At 35.0% G+C, this 14759-nt stretch overlaps 1 protein-coding gene across 1 annotated transcript in view; it reads left to right on the top strand.

Moving 5' to 3' along the window:
* The window catches only part of LOC105059381 (protein HAPLESS 2), a 45603-nt gene extending 31067 nt beyond the window's left edge, over positions 1-14536 (top strand). The window contains exons 12-18 of the mRNA XM_010942659.4: positions 365-482; positions 1406-1438; positions 7886-7979; positions 8106-8194; positions 9740-9858; positions 13599-13699; positions 13789-14536. Of these exons, the coding sequence (XP_010940961.2) occupies positions 365-482; positions 1406-1438; positions 7886-7979; positions 8106-8194; positions 9740-9858; positions 13599-13699; positions 13789-14324 (1090 nt within the window). The 3' untranslated portion in view covers positions 14325-14536. The remainder of the gene's footprint in view (positions 1-364; positions 483-1405; positions 1439-7885; positions 7980-8105; positions 8195-9739; positions 9859-13598; positions 13700-13788) is intronic.
* Positions 14537-14759: the final 223 nt, after the last annotated feature.

Raw genomic sequence — 14759 nt, 5'->3', positions numbered from 1 at the left:
GACTGGGTTGGGTTTGGTTGGGTTAGGGTTTGCCCTTAGCCCAACCCATGTCCAAGTTGCTACCCTATCTCCATCTGACACTATGGACTTTTAGACTAGCATAAATACTCTATAAAATTAAGATTAGCCAACATTTAGATATGTACATGTCAGAATTATATATATGCTAATGATTCAATTCTTGGTCTATACAATATTAGGGGTACTTTACATTAGTGTTGAACATACCTTTTAAGTTAAATTGTTCATTTTAGTTAACATTCTCAAATGCCTCGATTTTTCTCCAATTGTTTCTTCACTCTGTTTATGTTGTTACCAAGTTGGATTGTCATGTTATACTTGTAACATTATCATTTTCTTACAGGAGTCCTGGCAAGATCTTAAACATCAATATACCTACATTTGAAGCACTAACTCAATTTGGTACTGCTACAATAACAGTCAAGAACATTGGCAAATTAGAAGCATCATATAGCTTAACGGTATGTTATGGCCTGTCAGGTTTTCATTCCAACATTTTTATTCGGCTGTACTTGATGATGAACTTTGCAAAAAAAATAAAAATGTGATTAGTGAGCTTTTTGATGAAGAGAGTCTAATGTTTTTTTTTCTATTGCTTTGAACTCATGATTCAATCAAGTATTCAAATGCCACTAGTATGAGGCATGCTGGCAAGTGCCTTGCATGGCACATGCCATGTCATGACAAAATAAAAAAATATTAAATAGAAGAGGCTAAAGTCATTTTTAATTAAAAGATAAGCAGGGACTCACTAGGTGTTTTGCTGCGTTAGTGCCGGGTGCTAGTTTTGCTGACCTAGGGACTTAGAAGGTGCTTTTCAAGAAAGAATTTGCAAAAAACTGCCATCATATTTCGATTGTGACCTTGAAGGAAAAATGATGGATGCATAATGGAGATTTATATCACAATTTGCATTCTGCCAACAAACAATTGTTTACCTGATTTATTCAAGTTTGTATGGGTATGGTTTCCATTTGAATACCCATAAAAGTGGGGAAATTGAATGCAAACAATATAATCTGTGTTATTGGTTCCCATTCTTCTCCATTCTAAAATTGTCTCCTCACATCATATCAATGAAAAATTTTAATTGTACTTGATACGTTTAAAGTTCAACTTTCTTACGTGATCCTTCTTTTGGTCCTCCTATGCAATATGCATTAAAACTTAATTTTTGTATTATTGATTGTTGCAAGGACAGCAATACAAACTTTCGCACATTCCTATATCTAATAATGTGCACATATTGTTTTGTAGTGGTTTATTTTCTCACATAATAAGAATTACGGACTAAAACCTATGCATGATGTGTCAGAATTAGGAGCACTTCTCTTATCATGTTACATAGTGATTTCTTATTTTCATAATTCTGTCCATCTTGCAGTTTGATTGCCATCCTGGTGTCAGTTATATGGAGGTATGTTTCATCCATAGTATAATATTTATTATGTTTCCATGAAATTATAATGCAGTGAGATATGTTTCTGTTAGTGATTTTTCCCCTTGAAAATTATCTAATAGGTGACATCTATGTTCTAGATGCCACTCAGTGGGTCCTGTGATTAGTAACATGTGAATTCATTTTGAGACTCCATGGTTATGAGAGTAGATGATTTTGTCTTCTTGTCCTTACTGTTTTTCATCTGCTAAACCACCTTTGTAACATTTTCTGCTTCCTAGGAGACAAAAACAGATTTTCCCTCATAATATGCTTATGCTTGCTGTGCATTTTTACTCTTTAAGTGTTTATTTTAGATAGGAAATATTTCATTTGTACATTATAAACTTATAATATAATCTTTTACATCATTATGCATGAAATATTATGTTTTGTATATGGATTCTTTTCTTTTGCTGCATTACCAATATTCTAAAACTGAATTTTGTACTTTAGAAAATGTGGGAGCATATAAGATCATATATGCCATGGTACTTTATGCAATGCAAGCTGTACACATTTTATGTGTTTAATGCTTAGTGTAGTTGTGAGATTATTAATAATTGGAACAAAGTTTCTCACAGCTTGTCCCACTTATAACATGGTGTGTCTAAGCGATCTATTGGCCTTTTGTGAGAAGTTCAAAGAATGTCCAGTTTGATTCAAGCATTTATTGTTATATGTAACCGGTCTTTGGATCAAAGCATTTCTTTCTTCTATTTACTTTCAGTAGCACTATCTTGTCTAATACTAAAATTAAGCATATTGTAGACGATGCTGTCCTTTGTCTAATCCCTCTATCATCTTTCTTGCGATGCATAATTCTAATTAACCAAAAAAGCATCTCTTTTTCTTAATTTTAGCACCATTTATTCATGAAGGTGGTGGTTGCTGTTATGTTATATGCATGGGTAACTTCTCCCACTCGGCCTTATTTTGAGGAACATCCATCTGAAAATTATTGGTTCTATAGTCCGATAACGATTCATATTAAATTTCTGAAGTTGTTGATGCCATTCGCTCCTAGTCTCCTACTATTATGAAACTTACACCCTTCCTGGATCCCACCGTTCTTTACCTTTCCTAATGGATCTTTTGTCAGCTTTTATTGCCCAAGTTATTGACACAATATGCTGCTGATAAAAAAACATCACATCCTTGGGATGTCTCACCATCTCTTTAACTCTTGTTTATTTCTGCTCAACAAATAATATGATTAACCACTGGCAGCCTTACTAGCTATGCCTCTTTCAGGGTCATTATGGAAATTTTACATTTCTGGTGAATTCATCAACTCTCTCAGACTCTTATTTTTGCTTTTTCCCATTATACCTTATTTTTGTGCTTCACCTCCTTAACTAACTAGAATTAAGGCTTGAACAACTGTCTATGAGTTCTGAGGCATAAGCAAAAGTATAAGGGATGTGACGTGAAGCAATGATCCTATTGGTAGTACTTCGAAGAATGCCATTTTCTTTGGCACTGTCTCCATGTGTCAAGGATTTAAGTCCCGATGGGACATCCTATAGGACACAGGATAGGTTACCACTCCATGTGTCGGGATTGGACCTCCCTACCATCGTCCCAGTGATCCGATCGGGTTGTCTTGGGACGTCCCATGTCCCAAGTGTCGGGATGGAGAAGGATGGCGGCGTGTCTCATTTCATGGGAATACTAGAACAACCCTATCCCATGGGATTTAAAACCTTTCCCTTTGTTTTCTTTTCAATTCTTTTTTCATTATTGTGTTATCTTTTCTAGATCTTTGTTCTTTGCTGCTCAAATGCCGCCTTTTCATTTATTTCTGTCTGCCAATATACTATTTGTGGATCTAAGTCGTATCACTATTTCCTAGGTTGTTGATCCCAACATCCTTTCTCTTTTTAGTGTTGTAGCCTACTCTTGATTACCATATAGTTCACTTCTAGCACTTATTTAGTATGGCTTTTTCACTTAAGAGCTACAAATGTTTAGACTTGTGTTGAAAGGTTACTAGTATGCCTTAGTAGTAGATTCTGATGGTCAAGTGGCATAGTTAAGGTAAAAAGCGAACCTTATGCAACATTTATAGTAAAAAAAAATGTAGCAAATTGAACTATTTGCATTTTTCCTTAAATAAATAAAAATTAAAGAGTAAAGAAAACTCATATCATCCTTGTAACAGGTCAACATGGAGAGATTTTATATCCTGTGGGACGAATGTTTCCCCTAATAAGCTCATAAACATTTGGGTCATTTTTGGTCTGAAACCATTTAGAATTTGACAATAGATATTAGCTTTAATACTGGCCCTAATATTGCTTTTAAGCTTCTAGAATTGGTACTAAGCCCCAGACTGGTGCCAACCTATTATTATATCGGTATAGAGCTGGTTCGGTGTATTGAGTGTCTATATGCTTCTCGTACCATGTATTGATATCGAATCAGTATAGTGTAGTATGCCCTATACCGCCTGGTTTGGTACGTTGTATGGAAAAACCTTGGGCAAGATAATTACTTTGTAATGGTAATGGGGTAGCCATGGCCATACATCCGAGACCCGAAATCTAAATGGCCAGACCTATGCATCCTTGAATGGCTAGCCATACATGTGCATTCCAGAATCAAGATAGAGATATTTGTGTGGGATGCTGGCCTGCTTTTGGCTTTGATTTTTGACATACTAGGGGATCTAGCGTAAGACCACTCATCCAAGTCACAAATTCATCCTAGTTTGATGGCAAGGACAATTATCTACTTAGCTGTAAGTAATTTTCGAATCTAGACATGTCTATACTGCCCACTCAAGCTACATTTTCGATGTCATTAATCCTTAGTTATCAAAAGTAGGTTGGCGTGGGTGTGGGGAAGTGCAACTCTTTAAAGGATTTAATATGAAAATACAGGAAGCAAGTGAGGGCTCGAGTTTCCAATGAGATTCAGAAGCTGATGTGCCACTAGAATGGAAGATTCATGATACTAAGCATCAACCTTCTCAATAGCTACCTATCCTTGCCCATGCCTCTTTAGTGATACAGCTTTGGTTATGCTGAACAACTTCACCTAGCGCCATGGTCACATTCTTAAGCAACATGGTTCAGAACCTATTCTTGGGTGTATGAATTGAGTATCTATGACTTGCATTATGTTAGCCATTTTCACCACTACTAGCCCCTTCACCTTTCACCCTACCAATGTCATCTTCAATGTTATCCTGTGATCATTGGAGAAGGCTGGGATTTGAGGGTCAAAGAGATTCACTGTTGTCATTGTGCATCTATTAAGCCATCAACCATCTCCATTAGGTTGACAAAAACAAAAGACATTGAATCGGATTTCTTTTTCCAATCTAATGAAAGGTATGATTGACCCTACCTCTTTGCCTCCCATTGGAGGCCTAGTTGATTCCCACCTACTAATTGGCCCTAGCCTCTTGGCTGTACCTAGTGCCTTGGCTAGCCTTTAAGGCTTATGTGTCTTGCTCTCCATGGGGTCCAAATATCGAAAAGTCCAACTACTTAGAAGAATCCTCATCTCTTCAATTGGCATAACATGGTCTACCCTTTGTGCCTTATCGGTCTTACTCACAAGCACGGCTTGCTTTGCCCACTAATACATGGCCTCCACCTCTACCTTTATCTCCTTTGGTAGGAAATTGGTTGCTTCTGGATGTTCCCCTAGCTCATCCTTTTAGTGCCTTTTGTTGGTATACAACCACTGACCAGGGGGTCCTCCTACTCACCATTGATGTACTTAATTCTTAGCTAATGGTTTAGTTTCTTTGATCTGATACACTTGCTCATAACTAGAAGTCACTTTCCTACTAGAAGAAGAAAGGTTTAGGCCACATTTGGGACTGCTACTGGTAGTAGAGCTATTTTGGAGCTTTTGAAAGTAGAGCTTTCGAGAAATAGAGCATTTAGAAGTATTTTACAAAAAGTTATTTGTTGTTTGATAACCGCATTTATAAAGTATTTTGGAACTTTAACATGTGTTTGGTAACTAAAATAAGAAATTACTTTTGGTATGATAAAATGACAATAAAAAATATTGCATAGTATTGTATAATAGAGCATAACACAATATAATATTATATATTAATATATATTAAATATTATTATATTATATAATATTATTATCATATAATGTAATATAATATTGTAATATAGTACAATATTATACTATAATATAATATTATTATAATTATAATGTAATATAATATAATGGATTATAATCTAATCTAATAATAAATTATAATATAACAAATTATATCATCATATAATAATATATCATTACTAAAATATTATTATATTATATTATACTTTTATAATATAATAATACTATAATAGATTATATCAAGATTTTAAATTTCGTGGGATGGGGCTGTCCCAGTTTTTCTGTGGGACGGCATGCGTCGTCTTGTCCTGCTCCATTCCGACACTTGGGACAGGGGATGCTCCAAGACATCTCGATCGGGATGTTAGGATGCTGGTGGGATAGTCTTATCCTGACATATGGGATGGTATCCCATCTTGATGTCCCACGGGACATCTCGCTGGGACCTGAATCTTTAGATTATATTATATGTTTATAATGTATTATAATCAAGATTTTACATCTCAATGGGATAGGGGGCATTCTTAACATCATGTCCTATTCCTATGAAAAATTGGGATTGGGACAAGCTCGGGACTCCAAAACCCATCTATGCAGGGAGAGGAGAAGAAAGATGAAAAAAAAATGAAGGAAAGAGTAAGTAAAATGAAAAAAAGAAAGGAAGTGGGAAGAAAAAGAATGAGAAAGAAAAGGAAAGAAAGGAAGGTAGAGAAATAGAAAGAAAAGAAGTAAGAAATAAAAAAGAAAAAAAGAAAAGAAAAAAAGAAACAGAAGAAGGGGAGAAAAATGGAGGATATATATTAGGATGCATGACCAAGACTGCTATCGAAATAGAACGGGACAACGGGACATCCCGTTCCATGGAGAAATTGGGATGCCTTTGTCTTACAGAATTTAAAACCTTGATTTATTAATTTATTATGATATTATATTATATTTATAGTATAATAATTTAATATGATATGATATAAGATGTAATTATGAGATTTGTTGGTGGGCATTTTGATCATTAGAAAAATTTCATTTAAATCAAAACAGTTTTCAGATATTGGCCAGAAAGCACTTTGGGGAGAAGCTCTAAAATGAAGCTTTGCCTAATTAGACCCTTTCAGCTTTCTGGCAAAGCTCAAACAGTTTTTCAATTTTTTATCAAATACCATTGTACCATCCAAAAGTATTTTTAGAGGATCAGAAAGTGCTTTCTAGAACTCCAAAAGCTTTGCCAAATTAGGCCTTATTTTCTAAGCGGACTTCAAAGTGAGAACCAACCTCTAATATATCAAAACTCGAAAGTGAAAATCAACCTTACTTTGCGTAAGTGATATCGCTTGCTAGTTAGGATGCTATTATCGTGGAGCAGAATGAAATGGAAGGTCAGGATTTAGTGAAAAGAGTTGTTCTCGCTTGCCTTCAGCCAATTTCAAACTTTAGTGGTACTTCATTTTGTCTCTTTCCCAGGAGTTGATGACTATTCATAGCTATTATCTTGAGTCCTTGACACCAAAGAAGAGTTCAACCCAGTGCCTTATTTTTGTCCTAGTTGATCCTAATTCGACATTAGAAGTATATTGATTGTTCTCCAGTAATCGAATACTTTATTTGTAAATAACGCATATTTGATTCCATCCATAAATCCATCTTCTTCCTTATGAATTCCAGTATCGACAAGAAATCTGGTTTATAATGGACATACTTGATACGTGAGCTTCTCCAGCCTTTTATAAGTGAAGCAATTTCACACTTTATTGTCAATCAAGATCGATATACTTTTAATTCCACTCGTACCCACTGAACAACACAATCTGCAAGAGCATCCTGGGACCATTAGTCACTGGTCCAATCTGAGGTTGGCAGTATGGATTGGGACCAACATGTCCTTAATCCTCCTCATAAGGAATTACATGCCGATTTTTTCTTGAGATAACCTTATTTGGCCCCCTTTGGTAAAATGGCGTCTAGTTAAAGGGGGTCTTATTCTTGTAGATCAGCAAAACTTGTTCCACAAAAATTCAGGCTATTTTCTTAGGTTAGCTCCATATTCTACCAGTTATCCTAATTTATCCTACAACAAAAGAAAACTTACAGGTCAAACTACTCACTAAGAACTAAAAAAATATTTCTAATGTTCTTATTAACAACTGAAAGGCCATTTTGAATCTATCATGCTTATAGTAGTAAAATATTCCCAATGTTCTTTATTTCGATGAAATAGAAGGCTATTTTTTAATTAAGCATATGCCAAATGCACATTGTTGTACTAATTATTAAAATTGTTGATTCAAATTCTTAAAATGATTTGATTTTATAAATGAATTTTTCAAATAACTGCAGGAACAATTCTTTATAATGAAACCAGATGATGTTGTTCCTCGCTCATTTTACATATATCTAAATACAGATCAAGCTTCAAAGTATCATTGTGCTGGTAAGTTGTGATGGCCAGAAGAGAAACAAGCAGAACCAATATTTCATTTGCTTTGTCCAATACATTTTTTTTCAAATAGTTGTAAGTTTGCATGCATGTATTTCAAAAACTTCTTTCTGAGTGCAGCTATTCTCAAGGCTTCAGATTTTGCTGAAGTTGATCGAGCAGAGTGCCAATTCACAACTACGGCCACCATTCTTGAAAATGGATCACAGGTTTCTCAAATAGTGCCTAGAGTTTTATACTAATTGAATTGCCCGTTCATTTTTTCATACTATAATTGGTGAGGCAGCAGCTAATTTGAATAAATAACAATCATTTAACCTTTTTTTGTGCATTTCTTTATTGACTCATGTTGAATATTCATGGAGTGAGTTACTTATGGCAGTCCTTGCCTTTTAATTTTATTCATGGTTATGTCAACAACATAGTAAGAGGAGATCCCAGGGTTTATCTTATTTATATATAGTATTTGTTAGTATACTTATGGTGAAAGCAGTTTATAATGCTAAATGGAGTTATGGATGGATTCTTTAGTGGATAAAATTTCGAAAGTTATTTGGCTAAGACAAAGTATGTAGATTGTAGGTCTGGTGAGAAATCAATGAGGCACAACAAATTGTTTGGCAGAAAACAACCTCAAAGTGACTCGATTTCAAAAGCACGGAGAGTACATATAGAAATCACTAATATGATTAGAGGATTTTGGATGGAACATTACTACTAAATGATGCATATGGAGGAGGTTCATAGATAAATCAGGTAAGACAACAACTAAACAAACCTATTGTCTGGCTTGGAATATTGGGCAAAAAAGTCATATTCATAGGCTGACTATAGTCAAGGTTTTAAATCCCATAGAACAAAGGTGTTCCCATTTCTATATGAACTGGGATACCCCGCTGTTTCATTCCATCTCAACAGCAGTTCCGGTCATATATCCTGATGGATATCCTTTACCTTTCTCCTCTTCTTCTTTCCTTTCTTTCCTTCTTTTTTCTTTTTTTTTTCTTTCTTTTCCTTTACCTTCCTTTCTTTCCTTTTACGTTCTTTTTTTCTCCCTTCTTTTCTTTGTTTCATTTTTTTTCTTCTTTCCTTTCATGTTTTACCTTTTCTTCATCTTTCCTTCCTTTCTTTCTTTCCTTTTTTGCTCTTTCTTTTTCTTTCCCTGCATGGATGGGTTTCAGAGTCTTGAGCTTGTCTCGATCCCATTTTCTCATAGGAATGAGCTGGGAAGGCTAGGACGCCCCCCCATCCTGTCGGGATATAAAACCTCGACTATAGTAGAGATTGGTCTTCGGAGGTGGAAGTGTGATATAACGAGAAGGGATGAGATTATCAATGAAGAATAGGGAACCCAAATGTTGTTCTCATAAAGATGTAGATTACAACATGATGCATTTATTGAGAAATCTGGTCAACTTGCAATCTCGTATGTATTTTCCAAGTCTCTTTAGTTGGTGAAACTTCATCTGTTGATGGGATTTTCAAGGTACAGATATCCTCAAGGTCGTTAAAGGAAAAACCATAAAAAACTTAATACTTCCATAGCCTAGGTTGCCTAATTATTGTAAAGGTTGTAGCCATGATGGGATTGATAAAGTAACATCAACCTAGGTCAAATTGATTTGCTTTGGAAAATCACCATAACCAAGCATTTTCAGCATAACTATATTTATCAGTACCATTTTTAGGAAGTTTTCATTCTCAATAGTCAATACAAGTATTTTGTTCCAATTTAATAATCTAAAACATTGCAGATTGTTCCATCCAATGACTCAAAGGAAAATGGTATGAATGGATTTTTTGAAGCAATCAAGAGCATGTGGAATTCAATATGGGTTGGTTTGGTTGATTTCTTTACTGGTAAAACATGCAGGTATGTCTTTTCCAATTTTCTTATTCTAGTTTCTTTCATCCACTAGCAGAAACTTTCTTCTTTCTTAAATGGTGTTTCTTGTAGTTGTTTCTCATAGTCATGAGAGCTTTTGAGTTTGGTTTTTTGTTGGATCCTTTGAAAATGATACTCAAGACCTTCAATTAATTGACCTCTGATTATGAAGTACATTATATCAATTCCTAGGTATTGGAGCAAACTTGAAAATGTATATATAATATGCAGTCATTTAGAAAGTTATGGTATTGACCTGCAGTTTGTGCAGTAAAGGATAAGAATGTGCATGATGTCATCTTCTGAACGTGACAAATCAGACTACATTGGTTGAATGATGGACAGTTTACATGTTTTAGGAGTCCTTTGAAGTATCTTTGGAGTATCTCTAGGCTTAGTTTGGAAACGAGATAGGATTTTTAGGATAAAATTTGTTATCCTCAAAAGGCACAGTTAATTCCAGTATACAATGGGATAAATCTTAATTTGTGTTTGCATAAAATGATTTTATCCCCAATTAATTGCATAATACCATGGTACTGCCATCAGAACTGGAGTTACTAATGTATATATAATGTGCAGTCACTTAGAAAGTTATGGTATTGACCTGCAGTTTGTGCAGTAAAAGATAAGAATGTGCATGATGTCATTTGCTGAATGTGACAAATCAGACTACATTGGTTGAATGATGGATAGTTTATGCATTTTAGGAGTCCCTTGAAGTATCTTTGGAGTATCTCTAGGCTTAATTTGGAAATGAGATAGGATTTTTAGGATAAAATCTGTTGTCCTCAAAAGGTACAGTTAATTCCAGTATACAATGGGATGAATCTTAATTTGTGTTTGCATAAAATGATTTTATCCCTAATTAATTGCATAATACCATGGTACTGCTGTCAGAATTGGAGTTACTTTTGGTTGAATAAAAATTAAATCCTTGTCTTTAATTGATACTGGTTTTTGTTCCTTTCAAAAATAAGGTGGGATAAAAAAGGACGGCAATATGGTATTCATTCCACCATACTTATGAAGTCAGATTATCCTACTGTAACGATCTAGGACCTCACCCATAGATACTAGTTGGAAGGTATTTTTTTTGGATTTCTTGGCTCTGTATAAGTACCCAAGATCTCCTCAGTGAATAATCGATGTGGGACTAAATACATACCTGTATGGGTTCTCATATACTCTTTCGGTTTAAGCTCTGATGTCCTTGCTAGGCTAAGGATCCAAATCCATGCATCCATTCATAAATATCACGATTGGCCCATGGTCAGTCCCAATGAAACTATGCTACAGTATTCCCTAGTCCACGTAGGTTATGGGCTGATCGGCTTTGATACCATTTAATAACAACCTAGGACCTCATCCAAAAGGTTATCTGAAAGGTAATATTTGGAGTCTTTGGTCTATATAGATATCCAAGATCTTCCCTATGAATCCACACGGGTTCTCATACCTACAATGCAGATTATTGACCAGAACTATTAGGTTTAATAGTCTTGGTTCCATTTTGGTAACTGTTTGGCATATATCCAGGGAATAACTAACCTTGTCCTAGGTTTTTCACCTTTCTAACCTAGGCCTTACAAATTCTGATATAGTAGAACTAGTTTAAAGTACCTTTATTGATTAGAATTAGATAATCGCCTGACTTTATCACCATTTTGACCTAGGCCATCGAAATTTTGAGATATTAGAATGAGTTTAAAGAGACTTGATTAGGTAAATCATCTTTTTGAGATGGTGTATGCTTGGGTAAGAAACTAATCATCCGGGCATTTGAATAGAACTTTAATGCATCCTAACTTGTAATTACATATTTGTGATTTAAAAAGCAGCTTATTTCCTGGTAACTACAATTAATGTATAAAGATGTCTCATAAATTTTTGGATAAAATAAAAGATTTTCTTACGTTATGCTATTAAATTCTTGATGATGGATCAATCTAATAGATCAAATACTATTATTCATGAAAGGCAGAAATGGCTATGTGAAATAGAATAGTTTTCCCCATTTGGTATTGCTCTATGACTTATTCTATTTTCATGTAAAAGAATCTAAAATTTGGAATCTTTTTGTTGCATCTAGATACAATATGCTCATAGATGTCTTGGGATGAGTATTGACTTACAATAATTGTGAAAGCTTAATCAAAAATCATAAGCTAAAAATGTGGTGAAACTATCATTACAATGAGAGCTAAAGTGTAAAGGAAGCATGCTATTGATGTTAGTTTTTGGTATCCAAGGTCAGCAAAATAGTTGTCTCATTCAAGATTTTAAATCCCACGGGACAAAGGTGTCCCAGTTTCTTCATGGAACGGGACACCTTGGTGTCTTATTCCGTCTCTGCAGCAATTCCAATTATGCATCCTAGTGGATATACTCCATGTTTCTCCCCTTCTTCTTTCCTTTCTTTTTTTTTTTTATTCTTTTCTTTTTTCTTTCTTTTCCTCTACTTTCCTTCTTTCCTTTACTTTTTCATTTTTTCCTTCTCTTCCTTTCTTCTTTTCATTTTTCTTCTTCTTTCCTTTCAATTTTTTTCTTTTCTTCATCTTTCCTTTCTTTCCTTCTTTCTTCTTCTCTCCCTTTGTGGATAGGTTTCGGAGTTCTGAGCCTGTCCCAGTCCTATTTTCTCATAGGAATGGGACATAATAGCTGCGATGCCCCCCATTCTATCGGGACGTAAAACCTTGGTCTCATTAGTGGTAACTGTTCTATAGCATAAAAAAGACAACTGAAAAGGAGACAGTGCTTTGCTGCAATTTAAAATGTCAATACGCTAGCATTGACACTTATCTAACATCCCAATCATAGTGGACATCGATTGAAGAACAAATGTTAACAACTTTTATAAACTTATGGTGGATCAGATGAAGTCAGTTGAGGAATATCGTGAAAAAAAAAAGCGATATTTGGTGAAGTTATGATCACCTATTCTAGAGTATGCCACATGCTATGCACATAACAGTCAAAATGTGGCAATGCTGACCTTCAAAAACATTCCTCTCTGGACTTTTAGTTATATATTAGAATAGATACACTCAATATTCCAATGAAAACCAAATTGTATTCAACTTGTATTTGTCAATACTTTCGCAGTAGCAATGCTGTAGGTTCTCCAAGAATGTTGGTGACCAAAAGATTCAACTTCCACAGTGGACTCTAACTACATACAGCCATTGATATCAATCAACAGCAGAAATCAAAGCTTGATTCAAAAATTAAAGGTTGAAGAATCGATGCTGTGGCATGAATTATGTTTGTATAACCAATACTTTGAATTTCAAGCTTGAACTTGAACCAAGCTTGGTTAAAGCACGATTTCAGGTTATTAAGCCATTTGAAATGGGCTGTATCTTTCACTCAGCTCCATAGGCTTAAGCAAGCTTGATCAAAGGAGAAACAGGTAATGAGTCAAGATTGATTCTGCATTTCAGGCTTGAAAATAACTTCCGAGTGAGCTTGATTAGTTGGCTGATTGAGCACTCTCATAGTAACTCAGCCCTATAGAGAATGCCATTTTAAAATGATTTTTCCTCTTTCTGATGATAAAGGCATCCATGTTCTTTTCTCATACATGTTAAATGGCATGCTTATTGTATATGGCTGACCTCATTTGGGGACTGATGGACACTTTAAGTCTATTTTCTATTTTTCTATATACGTTGGTCAAATGGAGCTCTCTTTGCTGCATGTCTAACATTCAGTTTTCTTTGAAGCAGAAGTAAATGCTCGAATTTCTTTGATTTCAATTGCCACATAAAATATATATGTGTGAGTTGGGTATTAATGTTTGGGCTACTTCTAGCAATTTTTCCAACAGGTATCGTGCATCACCTCAGTAACCATTCTGCTATAGCAGTTATTCATACATATCATAAATTTTATAATTGGCTGTATCTGGGTTTGCAGTTGTTATTCTTATGTGGCTGCTACATCAGAAAGGATTTTTTGATCCACTTTATGATTGGTGGGATGATCGATTTGGAGATGGAAATCAAAGAACCAAATTCTACTCAATGCATGGAAAACATACTAGACAGTCTGGCATTCGAGATCATGAAGATAATCGCCGCCGTGTGTGTCTCGAGGACAGGCTACATCCTTCTCATGTGCAAAAGAAGCGAAATAGTAGTCATGCCCACCATTTGCTTCACAAACATCCTGAGTGGGCAGTGAGTGATCACTACCATCTCAAACATGATACTAATCTACATGTACATAAAGAGAGGCACAAGCACAAGCATAATAAGGCCATATTAAATTCTCGGCAAAGCTACAACTTGAGTAGGAATGGGCCACTATCAAGAGAGACAGGTGCTGCGAGTGACGAAGGAACAAAATATAATGAAGAGAAACCAGTGAGGCAAAAACATGTTCATGGTAGGGTTCATGGAGAACATCTTCATTCAAAACAGTATGGTAAAGATAGCTGGAACCTAATGTGATACTGTGTTGTTGATATCATGTTGCTTTGTTCTTACAATTTTTAATTCTAGAGTATTCTCAGTGGAGATGGTAAAAAGTATTCATGTGAATTTGGGTAATCCCATAATAAGAATGTGCAACTTCCAATTTTATTGGATGCCTCCAAATGTACAATTTATGCAATATGTAATTAAAATCACATGGCTGTGTGTAATGGGACCAACAATTTCCATTCTTCTGCAACAAGCAATCAAAAAGGTTATTAAAGGATTCAAGCCATTGGTAGGAAACTGTGCTTAAATAATGGAAATTATTTTCTTATTTCCCATTCTCTTGCTTGTGATAACTTTTATCTTAAAATTCCTAGTTAGGAAATGTTTCCCACTTTCTTTGCTTGTGCTGTCTTTTATGGTATTCTCTTGGGTATTTATTATGTAAACCCAAGTTTTCAAGAG

Source organism: Elaeis guineensis, chromosome 16 (assembly GCF_000442705.2).
Source record: "Elaeis guineensis isolate ETL-2024a chromosome 16, EG11, whole genome shotgun sequence".
NCBI lineage: Eukaryota > Viridiplantae > Streptophyta > Magnoliopsida > Arecales > Arecaceae > Elaeis > Elaeis guineensis.
This window is presented reverse-complemented; position numbering and strand designations above follow the sequence as displayed.